The sequence below is a fragment of the Prunus persica genome, chromosome G6, assembly GCF_000346465.2.
Source record: "Prunus persica cultivar Lovell chromosome G6, Prunus_persica_NCBIv2, whole genome shotgun sequence".
NCBI lineage: Eukaryota > Viridiplantae > Streptophyta > Magnoliopsida > Rosales > Rosaceae > Prunus > Prunus persica.
The window spans coordinates 25601268-25625720 of record NC_034014.1 but is presented as its reverse complement, the minus strand read 5'-3'; the positions used below and the strand labels follow the sequence as shown (position 1 = coordinate 25625720).

At 39.1% G+C, this 24453-nt stretch overlaps 6 protein-coding genes across 7 annotated transcripts; 1 reads left to right on the top strand and 5 right to left on the bottom strand.

The window, feature by feature from the left end:
* On the bottom strand, positions 62-3711 carry LOC18772573 (E3 ubiquitin-protein ligase Hakai). Its single transcript, XM_007205078.2, has 5 exons — positions 3332-3711; positions 3161-3249; positions 2322-2686; positions 2032-2090; positions 62-1349 (listed from the first exon to the last, which is right to left on the bottom strand). Exons 3-5 carry the CDS (start codon positions 2574-2576, stop codon positions 242-244), a joined length of 1422 nt encoding a protein of 473 aa, XP_007205140.1. The 5' UTR covers positions 2577-2686; positions 3161-3249; positions 3332-3711; the 3' UTR covers positions 62-241.
* Positions 4003-7281, bottom strand: LOC18775356 (mitochondrial uncoupling protein 1). Its single transcript, XM_007205553.2, has 9 exons — positions 6914-7281; positions 6218-6436; positions 6006-6087; positions 5644-5777; positions 5437-5535; positions 5247-5351; positions 4718-4792; positions 4408-4494; positions 4003-4253 (listed from the first exon to the last, which is right to left on the bottom strand). The coding sequence occupies exons 1-9, from the start codon at positions 6995-6997 to the stop codon at positions 4218-4220; spliced, it is 921 nt and encodes a 306-aa protein (XP_007205615.1). The 5' UTR covers positions 6998-7281; the 3' UTR covers positions 4003-4217.
* Positions 9239-11435, bottom strand: LOC18775239 (probable sugar phosphate/phosphate translocator At3g11320). The gene is made up of 3 exons (XM_007208417.2): positions 10484-11435; positions 10015-10118; positions 9239-9926 (listed from the first exon to the last, which is right to left on the bottom strand). The coding sequence occupies exons 1-3, from the start codon at positions 10937-10939 to the stop codon at positions 9551-9553; spliced, it is 936 nt and encodes a 311-aa protein (XP_007208479.2). The 5' UTR covers positions 10940-11435; the 3' UTR covers positions 9239-9550.
* LOC18774391 (neutral ceramidase) lies at positions 11548-16066 on the bottom strand. Its single transcript, XM_020565467.1, has 10 exons — positions 15688-16066; positions 15245-15596; positions 14900-15108; positions 14344-14700; positions 13992-14256; positions 13606-13876; positions 13382-13507; positions 12982-13045; positions 12611-12780; positions 11548-12463 (listed from the first exon to the last, which is right to left on the bottom strand). Exons 2-10 carry the CDS (start codon positions 15565-15567, stop codon positions 11915-11917), a joined length of 2334 nt encoding a protein of 777 aa, XP_020421056.1. The 5' UTR covers positions 15568-15596; positions 15688-16066; the 3' UTR covers positions 11548-11914.
* Positions 16916-18425, bottom strand: LOC18772238 (60S ribosomal protein L35a-1). The gene is made up of 5 exons (XM_007207440.2): positions 18311-18425; positions 18177-18212; positions 17861-18089; positions 17712-17754; positions 16916-17234 (listed from the first exon to the last, which is right to left on the bottom strand). Exons 1-4 carry the CDS (start codon positions 18340-18342, stop codon positions 17713-17715), a joined length of 339 nt encoding a protein of 112 aa, XP_007207502.1. The 5' UTR covers positions 18343-18425; the 3' UTR covers positions 16916-17234; position 17712.
* Positions 18523-22019, top strand: LOC18774049 (protein SSUH2 homolog). Of its 2 annotated transcripts, none has more exons than XM_007205182.2 (7): positions 18523-18758; positions 18894-19100; positions 19542-19608; positions 20140-20471; positions 20699-20840; positions 21078-21203; positions 21405-22019. In XM_007205182.2, exons 1-7 carry the CDS (start codon positions 18737-18739, stop codon positions 21787-21789), a joined length of 1281 nt encoding a protein of 426 aa, XP_007205244.1. In that variant the 5' UTR covers positions 18523-18736; the 3' UTR covers positions 21790-22019. The 2 variants fall into 2 exon arrangements, with proteins under 2 accessions (XP_007205244.1, XP_020422413.1); XM_020566824.1 differs by having other exon boundaries at positions 18622-18758; positions 20140-20508; positions 20691-20840.

Sequence of the window (24453 nt, the reverse complement as noted above, 5' to 3'; positions counted from 1 at the left end):
AGTTGGTGACTTCTCAAAACTGTAACTTGCTAAAATCAGCCGGATATCATTCTGCTTTCTAGGAGTGATATTGACAATTATCTATAAAGTAAAACCTGAACCAGGGAGGGAAACAAATACTCAGAGAGCTTTGGACCAAATAATAACAGTAACGAGTTCCACAGAGGGGGAAAAAAGGGGGGAAATTAAAAAAATGAAATGTTTTCTAGACTGTCATCACGGGGTTCTCATGTTGCCAGTCCTACCCCTGTCCATCTCGACCGGTATCACCTTGATAAAACTGACGATTGAGCTGTGACATGTGAGGTGGGGGTGGAGGTGGCGGAGGAAGAGGCATGGGCTGTGATGCTAATATACCTTTGCCATCTCTTGGATCCATAGAATTTCCACCCTGCACTGCTTCCATTGCTTTGTTGGTCATATGCTGAGGATTGAAAGGCATACCCCCTGGATTCCGTCCGTATTCTCCTTGATAAAATGCAACTTGTCCTTGAGACTCTGAGGAGTTAGAGAAACCATCTGCAGTTCCTTGACCCCCTTGTGCAGCTTCAAAAGGAACACCAGCCTGCCCTGCATTCCAAGACTGTGGATAACTAGCAGCAAAATTCATGTTCCCCGCTGAACCAGGGGGAAAACCCAATAACGACCCCTGTTCTTGTCCAACATCTGGTGCTGAATCCTGCCGTGCAATCTCATAGGGAGCATTATAAAATGGTTGAGATCCATCAACGGGAAAAGGATAGGCAAATGGAAGGGAGGGCATCCGCACTTGATTCGAATTAATGGGAACTGCATAATTGGGGGGCTGAATGGAATGCATGGGTGGGTATTCAGAAAAGGGAGTCTGCTGCTTATCTGAAAACTGGCCAGATTCCTGCATTGTATTACCCACTGAATCATAGCTTTGTTGATGGAAGAGATTGTGGGGACTAGGCCTGTCAAAGCCTGGGGGACGACTGAGATCTGCTGGGTTATTCTGAAGTTGCCCAAAAGCTGGGGCTGGGTTGGGCTGCATGACTGGCCTTGGAAGTGACTGTTCTCTAGGCTGTTGAAGACGAGCTTTGTCCTCACGGTCATGGAGCTGGGAATTTGAACTAGGAGAAAAGACTGGCCTTGGTGGAGCACGGCCAGTGGATTCCGATACTGTACCTTGTTTGGTACTCCGAGCTTCTGATTCATTTCCATCCATTTTGTCCGCATTTGGCTGAAGAAGGTAAGCATGGTTCTCGTGGATATGAGATTCAAATTCACTCCTCTTCAGGAAAGATTTCAGACAGTGAGGGGCTGCGCAAATAAAGATTCCCTCCATCAACTTGATCGTCTGGATCTTCTGGATGCGTTCATCACAACTGTTCAATAAATCATTAAAATCAGATGTTATCATTCATCAGTTAATTCTAATAGCTCTTTGTCAATAAAATACAATTTCCACAAATAATAATTAACAATAATTTTAAGCACAATTACTGGCCGCGTGCTATTATAAATAATTGGACATGAAGTCATCCAGTAAGAAATGGAAAGAAACTCTAGATTTGAAATCCATTCGCATTGACACGTCTCAACATTTGGGGCAATTATCTTGCAGCAGGTGTATAAACTGGTCTTTTGTTCCTAGCCAAATATTTTACTTATACTAAGACTTGATCCTGTAACCATGGATCTCTTTCAACTCCTCATTTGTGTATTGTTAACTCTCAAGTGAATATTTCATCAAATTCAAAATGAAGTGAACTCAGCTGCGAGTAGCAAACCTCAAATTACATAGAAACAATAGTTGAAGTGCTCTTAAGGTACTTAAATTGGGACAATGCATTTAATGGTTTAATTTGACACAACTGTTGAAATGTATAATTTATTGAAGCAAATCCAACCCTTTAATGCATTTCCCCACAACTGAAGTCCCTTGGATGAACACAGTCAAAAGGGTTGTTGGAGATTATCCAAAAGTCTACAGTACTACAAGCCCAACAAGTTTGCAGGGAACAGATTCATGCTCTAGTATGACTATGTAAAGTTCAGAAATCTTACAGATAGCAGATCGAGTCACTCCTAGCACAATCCAGACAAAAGGCATGCTCACAAGGGCTCTGCAAGAACCCAAGCTAGTTAATATACAAGAGATCCATATCATGCAATTCAAGACTTATCTTCTAGCATTCACTTCCAGAGCATCTAAAGAAAAAATATATGAAGCTAAAGAGAAGAAAATAACACAAAGACCACATGGAAACCTAATCATGCGGAAGGAAAACTTTGAAAGAAAAAGAAATTTGAAAGCAGCTAGCAACTGTGGAAAGACAAATTTAGTTGGTCCATACCAGGCGTCCATAGATAGCAATAGGGTAATCACAGCGAACACAAAAGTGAACCCGTTCTCCAAGCTGGCGACGGGACCTGCGACCTACAGTCTTGACAATTGAAGCAATGGTTGATGCCCCAATGCCCTTTGCGACAGGAAGATCAGCAAGGACAAGGTGGTCAGGGCATGCAACTGTCACAGTCTCCGCTGGCAAGGGTTTTACCCCTGCAGCACCCTCTGGGGGTGCAACACTCTTAAGCCGGATCTGAAGCATCTTTCACCCAACTGTCACCCTCTTTCTTGGATGTATAATGTTTGCGACCCAATATGGCAGGCTTATATCGTCTGACTGAATAATGCAATTATGAGACTGAATATCTTCTCCTGTACATGAATTGAAAACGATACTTACTAATGATTGATTATTTAAACATCCGTATAAACACACAGATGGCAAGTGATTGCATAAACAAGGATGCATTTAGCTAGACTTGAAACTTGAAACTAGATTGACTAGAATTTGGTTTAATATTTATGTTATTATTTTGTCACATTTATGACATTAGCTACGGAACTTGTGATACATTGATATCAAACAGCAACAAAATATACCAACATGTGCAAATTTCATATATTGCTTTGAAATTCTGTATCATGCAGAACAATAGCTAAGCACATTGAAAGTTGTAGCATGAAACTCTGTTTGGTTCCATGAAATCCACATTTGGGGACAATTATAGGGTTAGACGTTGGCATTGGGTTCAAATTCCAACGCCACATGTGCCCAATGAATACTGCATGTATCTCCGAAAAAAACGAAATTTCTTTTCGAAAATGGTGAGAAACAAATCTACTTACCCGTAAGCCTTCTCACAAGCTCGTCGGCGATCGCAGGCCTCGAGCAGCTCAAGTCTCAAAGGCGCGGTTATCAGATATCACCGCAAGCCCTAATAAAATCCAATAGAAATTTTAGATACTGAACCAAATACAATAAGAAAACAAAGAAAAGAAGAGGAAATTAAGATATGCCTGAGCCTGATTGAGAGCAAATCAGCGGAGAAGAAGAAAATGAAGCGGCAGGAGAAGAGGAACAAAGGGGACGCGGGAGGGAGACTGAAGAAAATTTGAAGAAGGAAAAAGAAGAGTTGAGGGTTGAGGACAGTTTGTTTGGGTGGGTTTGGCAATCCTTTTTCACCCCCTCTCTGCAATTTTCTTGAGTGTTGGCGGGTGCCTAAGTGCTCCAACTCGGCGGAGAAGAACAACTGAAGAAGAAGGGAATGGGATCTGGTTACTGGGTCGGGTCGGGTTACAATTAATGGGCAGTAGAATACGGCCGTGTACATGGCTGGGCCTGAGGGATGGTGTGGCCCACTTACTGTCTATCGAACCCAAATTTTATTTTTTATTTTGACTGAGTTTATAATGAGAGTACGTCATCCTAAATGCTTTACTGTTCGTTTTGTTTAATTGACACCTTAACCGGAGAAGAGAAAAATCGATAAGTATTTGTCTGCATACATCCAAATTCCAATCCATATCTATCAAAATGAATAACTCTACTGTGTGATCAATATATAGCCGCGAGGTATTATCAATCCGCTCATGTTATATTTGGCCCGTGTGGCAAAGAAAGCAATCAGTGCTTTATTAGATTGCAAATCTTAATAATAGAAAAATTATCAATATGATGACAGAGGAAAGATATGTAATCCGGAAAACCATGATAATTATTTGTAAAACTTCCGAGTTTCAAGTTAACAGTTTTCCGTGAGAGGAATCTTCTCCTCAGTTAGCAAAAAATGCGATTAAAATGTTTTGTCTAGGGCCTTATTATTCTCTAAAACAATTATCATTTGCTGTAGATGCTACTACCCTGCAAAATCCACATTGTTGGCTTGACTTCATCACCTTGAACTTATGATGACTCTATACTTTTCACAAACTTCTTAGCCTGCCATGAAATTGAACAGATGAGAAAGCAATTCAGGCTAGTTAAGACGAGGTTTTAAAAGAAAAGGACAGCTCCACAGATAAGTTGAAAGGGTTCTCAGACCAAAGAGATGGAAGGGTGGAGAATAGAAAAGGGAATGTGTTGCAAAATGTACCTGCTCAAGGGTTAGAAACATGATGACATTCCACGATCCTAGCCGTCCAAAATTTGGGATGAAGCCCTTGTAAAAGGCCAAAGGTCCCTGTAAAACATTGAATGTTATCAATAACTTGTTTAAATCCTATAGATAATCAACTGCATAACTTGTTTGAAAAAAAAAATGGAATGCTCAACAACTTTAATTCCTACATCTCACTCATAAGGATACATAAATACTTGATTCCATAATTTCTTATCTTATTAAAGCAATGCTATGGTAGGAAGTTAAGAATATGCGAAAAGGTGCTGGAAGAAATTATTCATACATCATTCTTCAAAGTTTTGAGGAAACAATCAATTGTGCTTTTGTAAGCAGAATCTCCCATCATTCTTGACTTAACCTGAGAAAAGATGAAGAAAAGTAAATTAAATCTGATGTTGTATGATCCAAATAGAATAAATGCAGCTAAACCAATACATGCAAATAGGCAACCATATAAATGATTCCATGCTTCGCTGAAGTGGACCTAAATCGACCAATCAATAATATATGCACATTCTTTAGACACAAGACTAGTGTAGATCTTTTAATGATCAAAGCTTGGAGAAGAGTTTCAAATTATATAAAAGTACAGGATGAGAACATCAAAGGAAATGGTAAAAGTATTAACTGAGTGCATGCTACATCAGTATTAACAAATATGATGGTTGCCTTTCTGCTAATACACATGCTGGTAAGATCATTAATTCTCTTGCAGCCAGAACATGTAAGCAGACATAGTATGCACTAGATATCAGGAATACTTAACTAGAGACCAATCAGAAAGATTTCGGATGTGAATGTAGATAGATTACCACATCAACTGGTGAGCCAATACAGACAGCAAAGAAACCTGCCCCTAGACCAGAAAGAAGATGAGTGACAACATTATCGGAGAACCCTGGAAGTTTCAGAAGTGTCTGCATGGAAATACATACAGATTAAAAAATAGTGACAAGAGTTCTGCATCAAAAGAAGAAAGAAGATTGTTAGTGACGAGCTTACCTCCTTCACTTGATCATAACTCGCTAGTTCGGCAGCATTAATGATGGAATTACGTGCAATGTTGGGTCCAATCCCAGTCCAGAGAGCCCCAACTCCTTCCTAATATTTTAGATTTTAAGAAAGTCAGAAAAATATAATTCAATTCCAACCCCAAAATAGCGCCTTTTTTTATAAAAAAAAAAAAAAGTTTCCAGGATAGATCTCAACCTGTCTCACAATGGTGGAATAGGCATTCAGTGCTCCAGAATAGCGCCTTGGTGCACCAGGGGGTAATTTTCCTTCAGCTTGAAGTCGAACTTTCACGAGATCAGTTGGATTAGCCACTGTGATTGCTAGAGCACCTACAATAAACCAAACAGCAAAAGAAACACCAGAAGTGTAAATCATACTGCCTATCTTTCCATCTAAGAAAGGAAAGAAATAAAATCCAACTTCCAGACAAGTAAAAGATGAGACACCACTTGTACTAGAGAGAATAATACAAATATAGCACAAAAGCCTTATTTCATTCTATCACAAAACCATCAGAAATCATATGCAAATTTAAAAGCATCCACAACCATGCTTACCAGTAGTTAAGGCAGCAAGTATCTTCTTTGTCAAAGGAACATCTCCGACGAAGTCACTGCCCCCACAATATAAGGTCTTAATCTGTAAAGCACACAATTGATATACTAGTTTTAGACATTAGAGAACACAGATATCACATACAATAAAAAAAAATATTACACAACAAGTTTGCTTTATAAGAATCAAACGAAAAAACAAACTCGAGACGTACAGGATCATACAACCCAATTCTCAAACCTCCATATAGGCATTGACGATGTAATCCAGGTACAATTCCCTTCCAGAGTGCCGATAGACCTTCTTCCCTGGCTATGGTAGCAACTGTACCCAGCATACCCCTGTATTTAGGTAAGGCCACTACATCACCTGCAACAGCTTTCTTTTGGAGCTGAAGCCTAACTTTAGCAGTGTCCAATGGAATAGTACAAATCTGCATCAAGTTAATAAAAAGCGCTTTAAAATTTCCAGGCCCTTCTAAGCAAACAGTTGGAACATAGCACAATCAATTGTCTGCTTACACTGAATTGTGCGTGTGGTGTGTGCATACAGGATTTTCTGATCACAACAAGCTAAATAAGATTCAAGGGCGGCATTGGGTTTCATTACACAGAAAATTAAACCGCATAGCAAAAATGTTATTTCTCAACGCAGTACAAAGCAAAATAGCTTCTTCTTTCTTCATGCAAAAATTTTGGGCACAACCAGGAACACCCACATAGAAATTCACAAGCTTGACATAGCTGATATATCAGAGACAAAATTGATCACTAGCTAACACTTGGGTTTTGGCTCTTGGTTGACTATGAGATCAAAAACAGTGCACTAGATCCAAATACAAAATATAAAACGATTCAATTTCGCATAAACAAGAGCGTGATCACTGATCAGGGTTAGATTGATTGATCACCTCTGCAAAACAAGCGGAGAAAGCGCTGCTGACAAAAGTTCCGGCGAACGAAATGTCAGATTTGGACTTGCTATCGGCCACCATGACTGACTGAGCTGACAAAACCAACACGAGGCCGAACGAGAGCAGAGATTATTAGGGTTTTAATACATGAATTGGAAGAAAGGGAAAAGGACCCAAATTGCCTAAATGGGTTTTCGTTAAACGGGATTCCCGGGAAAAGCAAATCACAACCGGAGGTTTTGCAATTGGGCTTTGCCTTCTAAGAGCTAAGCTCTCTCTCTTCAGTTTCTTTCTCCATGTCATGCCTCACTCATTATTAATTTTCACTTTCGCTTTTCCTACCTTTTCACATTTGGTATCTCTGTGGATGCTTATTCGGAAATTTACAGCACCCACCGTCCTTCAACCAATAAAACCCTGCCACGTCTGAGGATTATGGGCATATGGGTAATTGCGCAGCCGCAAGTTTAGAAGTTGGTGATGTGGCCTGTTTCAATTGGGGCAGATGCCAAATGCAAATGAATTTGCAGAAGAAAATATGGTAATTAAATAACATTGTTTTGTTATCGGACTAATAAAACAATGATAAGTGAAAAAGTTATTAAAGTTATTATACATGTAAACAATGACAAGTGAAAAAGTTATTATACATGTAATGTAATGACACTATTGAATTGAAGTTGCATTAAAGTCTCCCTACATGCTAAATAAATATATTTATTCAGAGCCTAATTTATTTTTCTAATTCATCAGGGGTCCTCTTAACGGGAAATTTTGGAAAAATCTAAAGAAGAGAGAAATTTTTTAAAAGAAGTCAAAATGGACAAAATTGCCCTTATTTAATTTTGGATTTCTTAAAGAATTTTTTATTTTTGCTATCTTTAATTTGAAAGTTAAAAGGTTTTTATATTTTTTTATTAAATGACTAAAACTTAAATTTACTTAAAGAAGAAGGGAGGTAACTGCTATTAATCACTAGGGTTATGAATCCCTTGAAAAAGAGAATTAAAAGGTATACGAAAAGTATATTAATGGAGTCCAAATGGACCACTTGGGTGGCCAATTGGGTGGTTGATGTCAGGTGGGGGTGATGTAAGAAAGATGGAAGAATCGAAATAGGTTGGTAGGAAGTTGCATTACATTGCATTGGCATGCAATGACGCATCAGAAACTGTTTGCAGGAAATCTTTTCATCTTTGTTTGGAGGCAGTGCCAAATGAAATGAATTGGACGTTTCCTTGTGTCTTAAGGTATGGGTTGCGTTTGGCAGATTCGACGACACTCTTTTTACATATCATATTCGATGCTGCTACCAATTGCAGTCATCAAGCATATATAAGTCAGGCAGGGTCATCCATTTGTTCAAAAAGTTAAACAAATAAATAGCCCTCTTTTGCATACAATTAGAAGAAATCACATTTCAAAATACAAATAAAAATATTTGGCTTCTTACATGTAACGAACTTCTCATTGCAAACAAATCACAATTATTTTTCATGTATGCCTAGTTTTTTTCTTTTTTTCTTTTCGTGATTTTTGTTAAGTTAGTTTTGCCTATCTCTCAGTTTGTGATTTGATTTAAGAATGAGCCAAATCAATGTTCAATAGATATTTTAAAAAAAAACCCAACAAATCCATCACATTGTTATTGTTGACGATGATTGCATGAATCAGGTCAATAGAGGAAAATGGACTTCACTCGGAACATGTTTGCATGAATCAGATCAATAGCCCAATTTGGCCAAAGCTCATAGGCCCGTCGCAAACAGCTAACAATTCAGCCCAATGTGGGAAGCAACTTGGGCTGGGTGGATGAGGAGGGAGCCCTGTAACATCCACTTGAGTCTAACAACCACTGTAGCGGCTGAAGTAGCAACCGGCGATAATGACGACCTTCAAGAATCTCGAGAATCCACATGGTCGCATCTCAACTTCCTAACAGTCCTAAGTACCATTAGGGATTGACGTATTACTATCCAGACAACTATATAATGAGAAATCTTAAGTGTAACCAGTTATATACAACTATGTGTCTATCTCTCTCATCACGTGATATGATGAAAGAGGCCCTCCATAAGTGTATACAAACATTGATAAAAGAAATCTTTCTCACACAATAAGGAGTGGATCTCACTCGGCACAAGTATATGTGATTTGTTCTCTCTCGAATCTCCTACCTTTCATTCCTGATCCGCATTAAGTCTTTCTTACATTAAGAAGTTCATGTCTAACTTGACTGTCAAAGAGTTTCTATTCCTTCAATTGTATTTAGGACAAAAAATATTTAGATGCATCTTTTGTTTCCATTAATCGTACCACTTATTCATTGTAACACTAATCCTTAAATCATATATAACCGATTCATCTGAAGTAACATAACAATGATTGGTTGCACTTTGCTCACAAAAGAAAACCAAACTCTGTTCCAAAATGAGTGGAAAACCAATGGGTTGTGTATACAATTTTCCTGCTGCTAGGCTGCTATCTGCTGGTGAGCTTCTATGGGGTCACTTTTTTCTCGGGAACTTTTCGTTTTTCAGTTCCCAAATAATAGTAAAAACACAACGAAGGGTATTTGGCCCCAAAAATGTGCTCAAGACATGCATATAGTTTTTGAGAAGCTTGAAGAGCATCTCAACTATACCTCTTCTTGGCTTCACTGTACAAAATAACTCCAAGAACAGTGAGAGCATAGCCCACCATCCCCATTAACGACACCGGATTTTTAAACATCAGAATCGAGACAACCACAGCAACTGCCCCTTTGGCATTCCCCAGCACCTGGAGGGTCAAAGCGCTGGTGTGTTTGGTGACGAGGAAATTGGTCAAGTTGACGAAATATGCCAGAGAAGAATTGAAGAAGAGGTACCAAATAAGTTTGACGTCTTTTCTAGCAAGGTCTATTGTGATCCCAACCACATTTTCCTCCATAATCAGGGTTGCAGGAAGCAAGCACGTTACAGCGATTGGCGCCATGTACAGCAGCAAGTTCATGGAGTTCAGCCTTTCCCTGGAAAAGAAAAAAAAAAGTTTGGAATTGTGCAAAGACAAATTATAATAAAATTGTGATGCAAAAAGGAAAAGGAGAAAACTGTTACCCTTCAGAGGAAAGCAAAATTTCCTGAAGTACTGACTTGAATGCCCTTGCTGCTGTAGCTGTAATACACATAATAAACCCAAAAAGATGGAAGCTTGGTTCACCCTGCAACCAAATAAAAGTATATGTGAAACAGAGGATCTCAATAGGGCATTCACGATTTCAATCTCCAAACAAAATCCAATTGCAAGTTTGCAACTTTATCTGATTACATGTTAATTAGTACAAGGTTTATACACAATGAATAAAAGGCACATTCGCATTCTACATGATGATGTAAATGACACGGTTAATTTTACAGATAGTTTAACATGTTATATTGTTAGATTGTAAATATTAACGGATTTTTGCATGATCAATAATTAGATTAACAATGTTACAACATATGCGGTTAACAAGATGAGATTTTCATTACCCATTTCTTCTAAAAAAAGCACAGATGAATAAAATAAGAGAAGAAATTGGATTACCCCACTAGCAATGATGACACCTGTAACAACAGGAATGAGGGTGGTGTAAGTAAGCCAGGCCTCCCTCTTCTTGATGATAAAAAACGCAAAAACGGCGGTAAAGAAGGGAGTGGTGGCGCCAATGGCCTGATTAAACGACACAGGAAGGTACCTCAACGACACGTTCCCACAAACGACGGAGAAGCAGAAAACGACACTGAGCCCCGAGATCTTCGCAAACTGTACCTTGGACTTCACGGTCTGCAGAGGAACCACCTTCATCAGGGCTATGGCGATGTAGCTGAACAGCGTACAGGCTGTCATGTGGCAGAGGGTGAGGAAAATCGGGTACTTGAAGCCGTAGTTTGTAAGCAAGTACTTGTTGAGGAGAAGAACGCCGATGTTGGAGCCGTACCATGCGACGACCATGCCGATCGTCGTCCATGGGATCGGCGCAGTCGTGGGTTGTTGAGTCATAGGTTGTCGGAATTACAGAGAGAGAGAGAGAATTGAAAATCAATTGAATTAGCAGAAGGAGAAGGGTTCAATCAAAGGCGCGAGCTTTGGGAAACAGAGGAAAGAAAGTTAATGTCGTAACGGTAAACGGATCATGCCAGTTTCATGGTTTAGCGGGGCCCACATAATGTGGGACAGGATTTTGTTGTATCTTCATCGGACGGTTGATGTTGGGGCGTGTTCTTTATGCAGAAGGATGTTTTTTTTTTCAGGTTGTTGTCAGCTTGAATTTGTTGAAAATGGTGGAATTGGACTAAAAGGCGCAGCGTTTAAACGACCTTGTTTGGAGGACCTTTCAACAAAGAAGACAGTGAAAGAGGCAGAGAATAGTATTAATTGCATTGTAATTAACTTCTAATTGAGATTAAGATGTGGATTGCCGGCCTCGGATTCCTCAAAGACAACGTTAAGACGGCAAACTTTGGTTTGGTTTTAGATTTGGACTTTTTTCATTTGGTGTTATATTTGGCTACAAATGCATACCTTAGACTTGCATTAGGATTGCCAAATTGGGTTAACAGCTAAACCATTTACTTGCCAACTATTTGAATTGATTTTTCCAGCCAAAGTCAAAAAGGAGAATAAAAGATGAGAATATATCCATCAATCTCCTAAAAACAAGACAGGAGTTTTCAAACTGAAGAAACTAGAAATGCAACAAGGTACCAAGATAATGACTACATTTGTCAATTAACTACTGTCTAATGGTAATAGTTACTCTTGAGGATAAATTTCTCAACTTCGGTTTTAGGAGCTGTAAAGTGGTAACTCAATCTGTTGAATGAAAACAAAATTAGATATAGGGGAGCGCTATTAGCACTACCTCATGCTGTATTGTGCTGTAGTGCAGCAATACAATTAAGCCTCGTGAGGAGTGTCGTTTAGCGCTCCCCATAAAACATGGCTATCCGGTCTACATGCAGCATGTCTACCTGCCTATGCCACTACAAAAGCACTAGAGGAACCTGTGAAATGGCGAATCGACCCAAACAGCGCCTTTGATGCACCAAAATGGCTTATCCTGTACACACCTGAAACTGCGGTGTTTGGGATCCTCCATTCTATAGTTGCATGACTCTGAGGACTGAGTTTTTCAGGCCTTGACCACTTAAACTTCAAGCAAAAATCATCATCATCGTAGGCTGGAACCCATGTCTTCCGGTCCTGCAGAATCTCAACCAGTGCAAATGTGCCTTCAGTCAGGAGGTCATTCCTTGGGCAAGCAGACCAGAAGGTGGCCGTAACTACGTCACTCCTCTTGAAGGTGGAATTTGGAGGGACATCAGTTTTAACATCCCCAAATTTAACACCAAGAGAGGTTGTGTCCAGAACAACGGGTGTTAGTAGGCTGATTTGCTTGTCAAGGAGGTCGGGAGGCGGTGGGCCTGGTTCGACAGTTTGGCCATTGATGAGAGCTGTTGCTAGTTTCTTGAACTCTTGAATGTAAGCTTCAAGTGTGTGCGGTCCATAAAGAGTGGACGCTCCCTGAAATGTGAAAGAGAATTAGAATTACAAAAATTCCCTAAGTCTGGAAGACTTACATAATGCAGCTTAACGGACAATTTAATACCAGGTGATATGAAAGACTCTAGTAAGAAAGACAATGGAAGATGAAGGATGAGTGACTCGAACCTCATATCTCTGCACTTTGTACTCTTCAAAGGTGGTAACATACTGTGAATATGTATTTGTTAGCCCGGCAATGACTACATGGACATTGTTGTCAAATTCTTTCCTACCTCCAGAGGTAAGGACCCTCTTAACAGCATCACGGAGACGCCTTCCAGCCATAGTTGTAAATTCTGAAAGAAAATAACCAATATTATTAGAAATACATCCTGACTTGCTGTGAATAAAGATAAAGTCCACCAACAGAAAAAGATTATATGAAACTTCTTTAGGCCAATTCTTGCTCAGAATATAGGAAAATCCTCTCGAGCATTCAGTGCAGTGGGAATAACAAAGTTACGGGCGTCAGTAGAATATGATAGGTTTGCTTTCACCTCCAGGTACAGAGAGAATGACAAGTTGGCCAATTCGCAAAATTTGAACTGGTAGTATTGATGGCTGCAGAAATAATTCAACATATATCCATCAGTTCCACATCAAAATTAAAAGAAAACTAAAGATGCAGACAAATTCTGCAGATATTACACCCTACAAATGAATATCAAATTATCTGCAGATATTACATCCGACAGTTGCATTGTCTTTGATGTTGTAAGTAAGCCGAATGATAAATATGCTGTGTTGCACTGTTTTATAATTCTTCAGAAGGAATAATTTACATGCAGACCTCAATGGGATGTCCCATGGAGCATTCAACGTGTCCAGTTCTTCCACAACCACTGTTACTCATAGGGTATTTTGATATAAAAATTGAAAGCCAACATACAAACTTACTGCCCAGTCATATGGTTCCTTCATTTCCCCAGTATCAAGTAGAATAGGCTTTGGATGCTGGCAATTGACCTGCTCTTGGTCCGGTGCTTTCAGAAAGTCCCTTACCAATCTCCAGAAGGCATTTCCCTAGAGAAGCACACAAGAAGAGAATCATCACTTGAGTTATTTAACCAATTAAGGTTTTTATATGAAGAAGGGTCAAACATGCTCCAGAAATTTCTTACCTTGTCATCTCCCTGCTTGAAATCAAAAGCTCCAGGCCCATCAGTGGTTCCTGCAGCAAAGGCAAAGCCCATGGCAGCTGGGCAAGTTTTCACCACCTCATTAGGCCCTCCAACTTTAGGAAGTGAGACCTCAAGGCTTGAAAAATCTATGTATGCATGTTGGAATCCAACCTTCCCCTTCAGCTTCTCAGTTGCTTTGTCAAACAGTTCAACAGCTTTTCTGAATTGCCTTTCTCCTATTATGCGAGTGCTCTCAAATTCATCAGGGTAACTGCCAAATAAAGAAAAAGGGGTTTAGTTTCAGCCGAAAAATGAAAAAGAAAAAATGTTTGTATCATATATTTGACCATTGTATGAAATCCTAAAGAGATTGTAGAAACATGTACCCTGGTCCTCGGCCATAGCACAATTCATTTTTACCATTGCAGGTACTGTGATTGAAATCACATGGAAGTCCAGTGTCTATGCAAAAGGCACCAAGAACATTTGGGCTTACATCACCACAATTAGATTGACAGAATGCAGATACAAATTGAGGCCTTTCAGCTTTCATTAAGGCATTCCTAACCCGTCTTGCAACACTTGAAAGCCTTGTCACGATTCGTCCTTGAGAAGACTGAAAGGAGGCGGCAAGTTTCATCAACTCATTTCCTGTTCCAAATGTACTATATGTTATTAGAAGGGAAGAGGCTTGAGGCACAGTCTACATTAAATCATGGACAAAAAGATTTCAATTACCATTTCCATTATCTTTAGGAACTAGGCTTGAGACTCTTCTGGGGACTCTGCCAGTACCTGATATATTGGAAGATAGACCATCAAAACCTCTCACAACACCATGCCGTTCAAACCAGTCCTCCATGAATCTAGCGGCAGCTCCTTTGTTATCCCCACTTATCAATGAGTTTGTACGACTCATGGAAGTTCCATGAGTTGCAAACCAGTTAAAGCTACCGACAGCGCCCCACTCCTTATCTTCAAATTTTATGAGAGTCATTTCTTTATCAACATCAAACTTATATTTGCTCCGCTCTTCTGCAGGATTGCTGAGATAAGCACTTGGACTACGGTTCACACCAGCATTTAAGAGCTCTCCTATGAAACCATGAGGACAGATTAAAATAGCCTCAATTAGGGAAGCTACTCAATATTCATCTACTTATATAAGAAGGGTTCACTCTATATTCCAAAATTCGGCTTTGGAGAAGATCAAGCAAAATTACAAATGGTCATTCAAGGATATAATGGGTAAACAAGTTACAAGAATACAGTAATTATGAGTCAGTTTTCTTACCTTTGTTCACAAAAACTGACCCTGGACGAAGGTTTTCATGGGCTTGGATTATGCTTTTCTCAATGCCATCAACAAGAACATCAAATGACTGTCTTACAAATCCAAGAGATGTAACAATATATACAACATATTGAAGGTAGCCCCCAGGCCCAGCATGAGTGTGAATCCCACTAATTGCCACATTCTTCTCTGTATAAAGCTCCCCATACCTTTCACACACACACCCAAAAAAAAACAAGGAGCAAAATCTCAATAAGAAAAAAACCAAACTTTTAAATCTCAATGAGTAAAAAATCGAACTTTTTAAAGAAATAAGAAACGTCTAGTACCAGGAGGGTTCTGTACCTCACTTTCAATCTCTCAAGAAGTTTAATTGTTACAATTTGGGAGGCCATGCAGGCATCAAGGTTCACGAAAACTACACGGTTGCCCTGCTGTTCTGCTACAATAAATGTACGAGCTCTGAGCCTGAAGTGAATCCCCGATGCAGTCTGCTCAGCATTTGCATAACCCATCATATTAACATCAGCAGCAGGACCTGTTATGTCATAGCTTCCAAGGCCAATCAAATAATTGGAAGCTGATGAGGAAGACCCCTTAACATTTTCTAGTATCAACACCAACAGGAAAACTCTCAACAACAGTGTGGTATGCTGAAGAGAAAACATCTCCTCCTTAGCTAGCCTTTTCCTGTAAACTGAGAAGTGGGAAATGCTTCCTTCACTCAAAATTTAAACTCTAGAAGAAGAAGAAGAAGAAGAAGAAGAAAAGTAGATGTTTAAACTTACCTAGATGAATGAGGCAACTTCAACTTTGACAGTGAGAAAGTCAGTAAAACCAAAATCCAATAACAGATTTATTTAAGGAGAGACTGTCCGGTGCTTTTACGAAGACGAAGATTCTTCGTGTCATGCGGGGTCATTGAAAGGAAAGCCATAAACAGAAGTGGATGAGATGAGAGACTTTGAGAGCAGCAAGATTTGGGAACTATTACTTCTGTTGGCGCTATTACTGAAACGCACCGCTTTATATATATGCAAACCGTCGGCATGTTTCTGAAAGTGAGTGGGGAGAGTGTGAAAATGTTGAGCAATTTCTTCAGCTGAATTTGTTTTTATTGCTTTGGTAGGCCAGGAGAGCTCATGAAGTCATGATTGCAAAGAGCTAGAAAGAAAAGCATGTGGCGCACGAGAATTCATAAATCAATGTGGATGCGTACAGGACTTGAGTTGGTAGAGGCAGTGATGAGCATTGTGGCTGTGGTGGATATGAGCACTGAGAAACCAACCACCCCACCTTCTTTTCTCTTCATTGTCCTCCATGCTTCAATGGAGAACATAGTCGATCTACGTGACACATTGAAATTTAATGGCGTGTTTACTTTTTCTGCAAGGGGTATTTGAAATTATTCTCATCCTTGACTTCTCATATTTACTTTATCTGAAACAGGCATTTGAAATTATTCCCATCCTTGATTTTCCATGTTTAACACAAGAACATTAGAATCATTCCAATTCCCGACTTTCTATGCATTTGTTAACACAAATGAAAGTTTAAGCAAGATTGATTTCCCAACTTTCTATGCATTTGTTAACACAAATGAAAGTTTAAGCAAGATTGATTAGGAAGGCGTAGTTGATATCGTATAACATGCCACAAAGGAGATACGAGAATGAGCCTCATTCATTCAAGAACTACGACTATAGTTCTCTACTCAAGTTGCCGAAACTGCATTTTACATTTTCATAGTTCCACAACATCTAAAGGCCTAGAAAGGCTCTCAACCATTCATCATCTCCACCACGGCAGAGGAATAAATACAGAACTACCCACCAAACTCAGCACTTTTCATTAGCGCTGTTTTCGGTCCAATAACCGCACCAATGCCTTCCAACCGATTACAGTTCGACAGTGGTCAGCTTGGCTCAGAAACTGACCATTACCACTACCAGAGGTTGCGGTTTTACCGCATTGCGACAAAACAGATGTGTCTTGCTTTATGAGTCAAGGCTCCTAGAACATAACATTGTACTTTTGACAACATAAGCCTTGTACATTTTGGTGTTCTTTTCTAAAAGTAATACACGCTTAAATAACATGAGATAATTGTCTCACCCAAAAAAAAGTGCGGATAATTGACGCTGGAATGGAAATAAACATAGAACGAGTTTAACAAGGTGCATATTCAAGGCTAGCTGCAAGCATCTTAATAAATGTCTCACGTTCCTCAGTACAATAACATTTTGAAAGTCTAAACGCGATTCTAAATAGAGTAAAACCAAAACTTGAAATGCTTCACCTCCAATCCATTCCATCATCTACATTAGCCACATACCTGCAAAACAAACGAAAATATGGTGACTACAAGAAACGGCAAAGTGCAAGTACCAAAGGCAATTAGTTTACTCTCAAAATAATGAAACCCAATCTCACAAAACTATCAGTCCTTAAGGAGACATCCTGGTGATTAATCCACCCATTTGCATAAAATAACCAAATAAATCGCATAATTGTGAAAACAAGTAAAGGAAGAAAAGGCAATGCTGCTTTCATTCTAATCTTTGTTCAACGGGTATTTGTTTAATAGAAAAACAACATACATATCTAGTTGAGCAGTGGGTGATTGTTATATTAAGCTCTTCTACACACAAAAATCAACTCAGAAAATTTGTTGGAAGCAACAACGCAATAGAATATGGACCATAATAATTGAAATTGCAATGCACCAAAACTGATCATTTCATTTGTTCAAACACCAACTAAATTTTCAAACAAAACACTCAAAACCATAAAAGGAAAAAAATAGTGGTACCTCAAATGTTGCTGGGATACATGAAAACCCTGACTCTAGCTCCCTGTTCAATTAGCAAAAACAGCTCAATCAACAAATTGAATTCCAAATAATCACATCAATCTAAGCAAAAACAGAAGATTCAAGCTTTCATAAAGTAAAAACTTTACCATGGACTTGGGGGGAAGATTGGACTTGAACTTGGCGCGAACGACGCCACTGTTACCATGAGGCCTAGAGACCTTGCCCCAAATGCAACGGTAATGGCTGCCGTTCTTCTTCACCTTGGCCTTGTATATGTACGCCAAGCGCTTACCAGCGTACCAGGCCACCTCTTCCTTAGTGTTCACATTCTCGATCTGAATCAGCGACGCGCTGGGGTACTGATTCGACTTGGACCTGTAAAAAACCAAAACCCCATGTCAAAAATCCAAACACCCTTAGCTTCAAGCCCAGATAAGAAATTTATGAACTTCGTTTCAGTACCTCTTGTATCCAAGAACAGTTCCTCGCACATAGAGTCTGCGAAACAATAAAAAGTCAGAAAAAATGAAGGAAATTTAGATTTTCTTAAACTAGTTGAAGAAATTAACAATATGGAAGTTGAAGATTTTGAGGACCTGATGCGCTCTCCTTGGCGGCCCTTCACCATTTTCGAATGAGCTATGTGCCTCTGGTGCTGACTGCTGGTGTTTTAAGGAGACGGAAACCCTAGCGGAAGACGGAGAGGTTTATATATGGAGAGAGGAGGTATATGGTGTGAGCGAGTGGAATGCTCAATTAGTGTACTCGGCCAATGTTATTTTTGGGCCTATTGGGCTTAGGCCCAGACCCAATTATAAAACCTTTAGCGGTTCGTCCTTTCCCGCTATGTACTGTAGACCCAATTCGTCGGCCGCACCGCAAACCAACCCTTCAATTCAATGCGATAGTTTTGTTTGACTCGATTTCATTTCCTTACTGGCGAAGCAAAAATCGCCCACACCACACTATTATTTAGTCGATCGGTCTCCAGCTCTTTTCTTCATCACCCGCATTGAAGAACAATGGAGGAGCCTCTGCTTTCTGGTAAATTCTACTTCCCAATTGCAATGCTCTTCGATTGGATAGATTTGAAACTTGAGTTTATATTTCATTTTTATTGATGGGTTATTTTGTTGTTTTGTTCTTTTTTGTTTTTGTGTCGGGGGCCATTGAGTGAAGAGCAAAGAAGTGAATTGGGAGAGAAGGGGAGTGAGAAGTGGAGCTCGTACCAGTACGTGGGAAGAGCTGGCTCTGTGATTCCGACGGCTTCGTTGGCCGGAACTGAAGTCAGCGTTGAAGAGATAAGGTCAGCGGCTGCTGATTCTGATCACTACCCACCTTCTATCCATGCCGCTTTGGTTAGTTCGCCGGAGCCTGATCCTACTGGTACGCATCTTCTTTTTCTGTGTTTATATCCCAATTATGCTTTTTGCAACCTGGGTTTTGCGTTTTGATTAATAGGTAGCCATCATTTTTTTTATTTTAGTGAGATTTCTTCCAAAATTAAACACTTTTTTTTATCTGCTGTTTGGCCGCTAAGAATGAGTGAAAAATGAACTTAAGGTCTATGCTTTTTAGCTTTGGAATTGTTTTGAGATTGAGACCAGGAAAGCTTCCACTCAGCTGATTCCTCTAGGACAATATGGCTAAGTTGATTACATAAAATGTTGGATTAATCGATTTTTCCCGTTCTTATTTGGTTCTCTCATCGGGCAAAAGAGGGTTACAACTTAAAACATTGGACTTTTAAACCAATGATCTTTGCTGTCTGCCATTATTGTCATCAGATGTATTTTGATGGATACAAATTGTGATCCCTTTTTGCAGAGCAAGCTGTCGCATATCAAGGTGGATATGGAGGAGGTTTTGGTGGCACCACAAATGAACTCCATAGGTATGTTTTAGGCTCATAAAGTACTAGGGAAAGTCAAACTCCAAACTCCTAAGTGAGAAGTTCTACTGAACTAGATAACTTCGTTCATTTCAATATGTTTTGTGCGCCTATTACTAAGGGATCATGTCTTGAATTGGCCTGTGGAATGGGTCACAGATTATAAGGACTTTTAATTCATTTTTTCTATATTGCTTTTTTGTTTCTTTAAAAATGAAAAACTTGGAAATGCCTGATAATGATGCTGAGGTTCGGGGGGATCTCTGAGCTCTCCCTCTTTTTCAGGCAGGTTTCCCCTTGTCATTTTTCTAAACCCTAACCTCTTCCCTCGTGCTCAGAAGATTTTTCTTTTTCTTTTTCTTCATTTTGTAACTAACCTTTTTTTCTTCTTATATACTTGCGTAAATGTTTATATTAACCATTTTACTAGTCTCTGGAAACCTCTTGTGCAATTTTCTCAAGTCTAACATTGTAGTGTGATAGAAACTGCATTCCCTTCTTAATTTTCTTTCTAAACAAAATATTTATGTATAGGCAAATACTGGATGAAGTAGAGATACGAGAGTTGCTCATTGATCATGTTGGCCATAGATGCTGTTGGGGAAGTCGTCCCGCAAGGACCTGGAAAATTCAAAAAGTGGAAGATTGCAACGTTTATGTGGGAACACTAGATACTTTCATTGAAGAAAGGGAAACCATCAGAGAAACAGAGCCAAACCTTGGTGGCAAAATTGATGGAAAGGATAAGGGACCTGAACTTGGAATCTGGGAATTGGATTTAAAGTCTCAGTTTCCTGTTTTGTTTATACCTTATAAAGAATCACGGGAGATAATTCCTCATTCTGAGTCCATTGAAAAATGCTCAGGTAAAGATTCCGGAACTATGGAGTCATGGTCAATGAGGTTGAACTTTTGACTTAATAAATGTTCCAATTTGTATTTGTATAATTCTCTTTTAAGTACCTCTTTATGTTCTATTTCTTCTTTGATAATTTTTGGGTATCATCTAGGGACAAAATCGTTCCCATAGCTTTATTTAAAGATTTTTTTTTTTTTTTTTGTTATCTAACAAAATGCTCGAAAAGATTTGCAGGTTGTGCAGGACGAGGAGATTCTGTGTGTCCTACATGCAATGCAAATCAAGAACCTGGATTCTACAAAGAAAATCTGATGACTCAGTGTTCTGCTTGTCATGGAAGGGGTTTAATTGCTCATAAAGATGGATCTGACTCCATGTGAGATGCTTATGTCTGCCTCATCTAATTATAAATAAAATTGTGTTCTAATCTGGCTTCTGCCTGTAATATGAGGGCCATCCAATATAACCTTTTAAATTTCGTCCTTTATTCAGCATTAGATATTTTAGACTTTTAGTGTATGTAAATAATGGAAGCAGAATAACTTGTAATTGTTGAAACAGGATGCCAATTACTAAAATACTGTATTAACTGGTGTGGATATTGTCTATGCAGATGTGGGAGTTGCAATGGTAAGGGAAAGATCCCCTGTGCAACTTGTGGATCTCGCGGTCTAATTAAATGTTTGACATGCCAAGGGAGTGGTTCTCTTTTAACACGCAATGTTGGCCTTGTTAGATGGTATGCACAGTCGTTTGTGATAATAAATTTCCATATTATTGTCTATATATGGAAATATTCCGTATCATTTCAGAAATTTCTATGACATGTATTTGGAAATGGTTTCTGGTTGTCACATGGAAATGTTCTCTTTCTTCTGCTTATGTAACATCATCCTGCACGAAAATTCATTATGAAGTAAAACTATAAATTCCATCGCAGGAAGACACTTTCAACTAGAAAGGTGAGTGCAACAAGCGGAGCAGCATCTGTTCCAGATGAGGTTTTCCACAGAGCCAAAGGAGTCCAGCTGTGCAACACCCAGGCATATCAATGCACTCCAGCCTTTTTTGCCGACTCTTTCTTTCTTAATCAGTTCTCTTCCGAAGTCATTGCAGACAGAGCTCCTGTACCTCGTACTGCAAGGGTGATAAGTGAGAGGCACACCATCTCCGTTGTGCCGGTGACGCGTGTCACCATGGCTCATCGTAGCCGGTTGTTCAGCTTCTACATCATTGGGTTTAGCAGGGAGGTGTACTTAAAGGACTACTATCCCGCCAGGTTTTGCTGGGGCTTGTGCCCTTGCCTGGAGTGGTTGAAGTTGTAAGTGCTGCAGATTGTCATCTTCAAGAGTGCACAGTTGTAATTTGTTTTTCCTCCTTCCATATTTGTGAGTGTTTTGCTCGTTTTGGTGAGAATAAAATACTGGTGCTGCTGCATGAGAGAGTGGAATAAAATACATACGTGAATAAATAATATTTATGGTTGATAATAATCCATGAGGCGTTGTCAAGTTCTTGAATGCTTTCCAAATGGAAGTTGGCCGATCCCTTTTTGTGAAATTAGTTATTTGTGCCAATATCGAATTAATGGGAACTTTAACAGAACTCTTTATGTGGAGTTTGTTGTTGCTTTGTTCAATCAGTGGCTTCAACATGAAGTAAAATTACCCAGATAAAGCTCATGACAGATTTGAGAAAAAACATTGTTCCTTAAATTACCAAGCAAACAAATACCAAACATGGCAGAACCTCACAAGGGTCCTGTCCTGTGTCTCCCATATGACTCGCACCAAAATCTGTATGCTGTCATAGGAGAAGAATTTGCATGTCATTATGATAACACTATTTTGTTATCCTCAACCAATCACGCACGTTTATGTTGGAGCCAATCAAAGCCCACAAGGGTCACTTGACCCTTCTCAACATTTTGAAAACCTTATATTTGTTTATGTTATCCAAGTTGTTTTATAGTTATATTTATTGTTGACCCTTCTCACAAATGTAAATTGTCTATAATAAACATGAATATGATCCATATTTGTTTGCATGTCTTCATAGGTCATTTATATGTGTGTGTCATAGATTTTATTTGATTTTCTCATTCTATCTAAAATCAACTTTTGATACTCTTTCATTATTTTTAGGTTGCTAGAATTTGGGTTATACTTGCTAAGATATTAAATTTGTGATATTAAAATATGATCATTATAATGAATTCTTAAATATATTTTCTTATAAAAACTTAAGTTTAATGTAATTATAAAACTATTTAAAGTTGGCCCTTCTTGATATAATTCATGATTCCGTCATTAAATCGCATGATGTGATTGATTGAAAATAACAAAACAATTTTATACCTATTATTTTTTTCCCGTACTTTGCTGACGTGGGGCATGCATCATGCATGGCTTTTTGCCAATATAAATGTTCTGTTTTCTTTTTGGTATATAAAAATTGAGTTTGGTTTGGAATTTGGACCGTAGACCATGAGAAGAGAATAATCTTCCACCACTTCCAAGTACAAGTGTACCAATTCAACCACCGCTGTTGCTGTCAAAGCTTGGAAAGAAAAACACTAATTTGTAGGTTAGTGGAGGCCCATTCCCCCAACTTCACAGATCCACGCATGTCAATTAGTGCAAGTCGATCGATTGGCCAAACTTGAAGAATTCAGTGGACTTGCGGTACCGCCTGGATCCACCAAAAATATATTTGCTAGGCGTGTGGACCCTTATAATTATTTGATTCTCATATGATATGATTGGATACACAACCATTCTAGCTCTTATTTTTTCTTATTTTTAAGTACTTAGATGGGCGGAATTGAAAAAAATAGTACCCAAATTCAAGCAGTCTATAAAGAAACATTTCGGGTTTCTTGACTTGGAAAATTGAAGCAAAACAGGCATGGTTACCTGAATTTCACTATAATGCTTGAATAATAATATATCCATTTTGACTTGCATTTTGTTGGCCACCCTATTTTATTTTTCTTAGGTCATGAGGCAAGTCTTTAGGCAATTATAGCTAGGGCATAAAACATGGTTAGTTGGGTACCCATGTAAAAATAAAATGATTAGTCTCTTATTATATATCTGTTTAGGCATGATCTCCACCACAATCATCTTATAATGCATTGTTAACTTCCACTAAATTTCCACACCCAAACAAAATCCACTGAAATTCCAATATTTCTCTCCCCATGGGACACTCCCAACCCAAGTCCCCATCCACATTTTCCAAGACACTCAAAATTCATCTAGGACCTTCTCCACTTATAATTTTTTTAAAAAAATTGAAAATAAATATTCATAATTTATCTGGTTTTATTCTAAATATATTCCATTTATTATTTATTATTTTGGATATTTTAGATGAGACCAAAATGATTTGACGATATTCATCCTAAACGACAGGACGTGCTTAGCTTTACACTCGTTTCCGCGTTGAATTTTAATCAGGGCCCTCACAATCTCACATCTGATTGGCGCCGCACTACACCCTCAAAATCCGCACCGGCAGCCACCGACTCATGATACGTCATGGTCCGGCGCCACTTATCACCGTCTGATCCCCAACATCATCATCACGGTAAATAAACCAACCGCTCCGATTTAATCCCAAACAATAATTGTCGCCAATCAAATCCAACGGCTATAAAGTCAGAGAGGGTCACAATCCTGTTCCAACGGTTAGATTTATCATGTGCCGACTCGAGACGGTACGGTAATAACTTAATGAAGAGACGAAATATGATTGTGTCTGTATGCGAAGCTGGGACTCGTGACTAGTGCCACGTGGCACGTTGAATTTCTCTGTACTGTACATAGGCGGGAATGTCAGTCAGACGGCTACGTTCCGTGTTCTATGATAAAGTGACAGCGAGGCTGAAAACGAGAATCGAGGAACGTTCCAAAAGGTTGCAACACTAAACTTGAGGTACTAGATTTTGCACGGCAGAGAGTTTATGTGTAATGCCCATAATACCC

Excerpts from the sequence above, each read along its gene's own strand:
- LOC18775239 (XM_007208417.2), bottom strand. The coding sequence starts at position 10,939 with ATGACTCAACAACCCACGACTGCGCCGATCCCATGGACGACGATCGGC. Across the intron at positions 10,119-10,483 it reads GTGTCATCATTGCTAGTGGG|GGTGAACCAAGCTTCCATCT; the intron begins GTAATCCAATTT and ends ATTTGGTTGCAG. Across the intron at positions 9,927-10,014 it reads ATTTTGCTTTCCTCTGAAGG|GGAAAGGCTGAACTCCATGA; the intron begins GTAACAGTTTTC and ends TTTCTTTTCCAG.
- LOC18772238 (XM_007207440.2), bottom strand. The coding sequence starts at position 18,342 with ATGGTGAAGGGCCGCCAAGGAGAGCGCATCAG. Across the intron at positions 18,213-18,310 it reads CGCCAAGGAGAGCGCATCAG|ACTCTATGTGCGAGGAACTG; the intron begins GTCCTCAAAATC and ends ATTGTTTCGCAG. Across the intron at positions 18,090-18,176 it reads ACTGTTCTTGGATACAAGAG|GTCCAAGTCGAATCAGTACC; the intron begins GTACTGAAACGA and ends GGTTTTTTACAG.
- LOC18772573 (XM_007205078.2), bottom strand. The coding sequence starts at position 2,576 with ATGCTTCAGATCCGGCTTAAGAGTGTTGCACCCCCAGAGGGTGCTGCA. Across the intron at positions 2,091-2,321 it reads TTGCTATCTATGGACGCCTG|AGCCCTTGTGAGCATGCCTT; the intron begins GTATGGACCAAC and ends GGGTTCTTGCAG. Across the intron at positions 1,350-2,031 it reads AGTGACTCGATCTGCTATCT|TTGTGATGAACGCATCCAGA; the intron begins GTAAGATTTCTG and ends TTTATTGAACAG.
- LOC18774049 (XM_020566824.1), top strand. The coding sequence starts at position 18,737 with ATGGAGGAGCCTCTGCTTTCTG. Across the intron at positions 20,841-21,077 it reads AAAGATGGATCTGACTCCAT|ATGTGGGAGTTGCAATGGTA; the intron begins GTGAGATGCTTA and ends TTGTCTATGCAG. Across the intron at positions 21,204-21,404 it reads AATGTTGGCCTTGTTAGATG|GAAGACACTTTCAACTAGAA; the intron begins GTATGCACAGTC and ends ATTCCATCGCAG.
- LOC18775356 (XM_007205553.2), bottom strand. The coding sequence starts at position 6,997 with ATGGTGGCCGATAGCAAGTCCAAATCTGACATTTCGTTCGCCGGAACT. Across the intron at positions 6,088-6,217 it reads GAATTGGGTTGTATGATCCT|ATTAAGACCTTATATTGTGG; the intron begins GTACGTCTCGAG and ends TGTGCTTTACAG. Across the intron at positions 4,495-4,717 it reads TCAAAACTTTGAAGAATGAT|GGACCTTTGGCCTTTTACAA; the intron begins GTATGAATAATT and ends AATGTTTTACAG.
- LOC18774391 (XM_020565467.1), bottom strand. The coding sequence starts at position 15,567 with ATGTTTTCTCTTCAGCATACCACACTGTTGTTGAGAGTTTTCCTGTTG. Across the intron at positions 13,877-13,991 it reads TGCTATGGCCGAGGACCAGG|TTACCCTGATGAATTTGAGA; the intron begins GTACATGTTTCT and ends TTTATTTGGCAG. Across the intron at positions 12,781-12,981 it reads CATTCTCTCTGTACCTGGAG|AATTTACAACTATGGCTGGA; the intron begins GTGAAAGCAAAC and ends ATTTTCTTTCAG.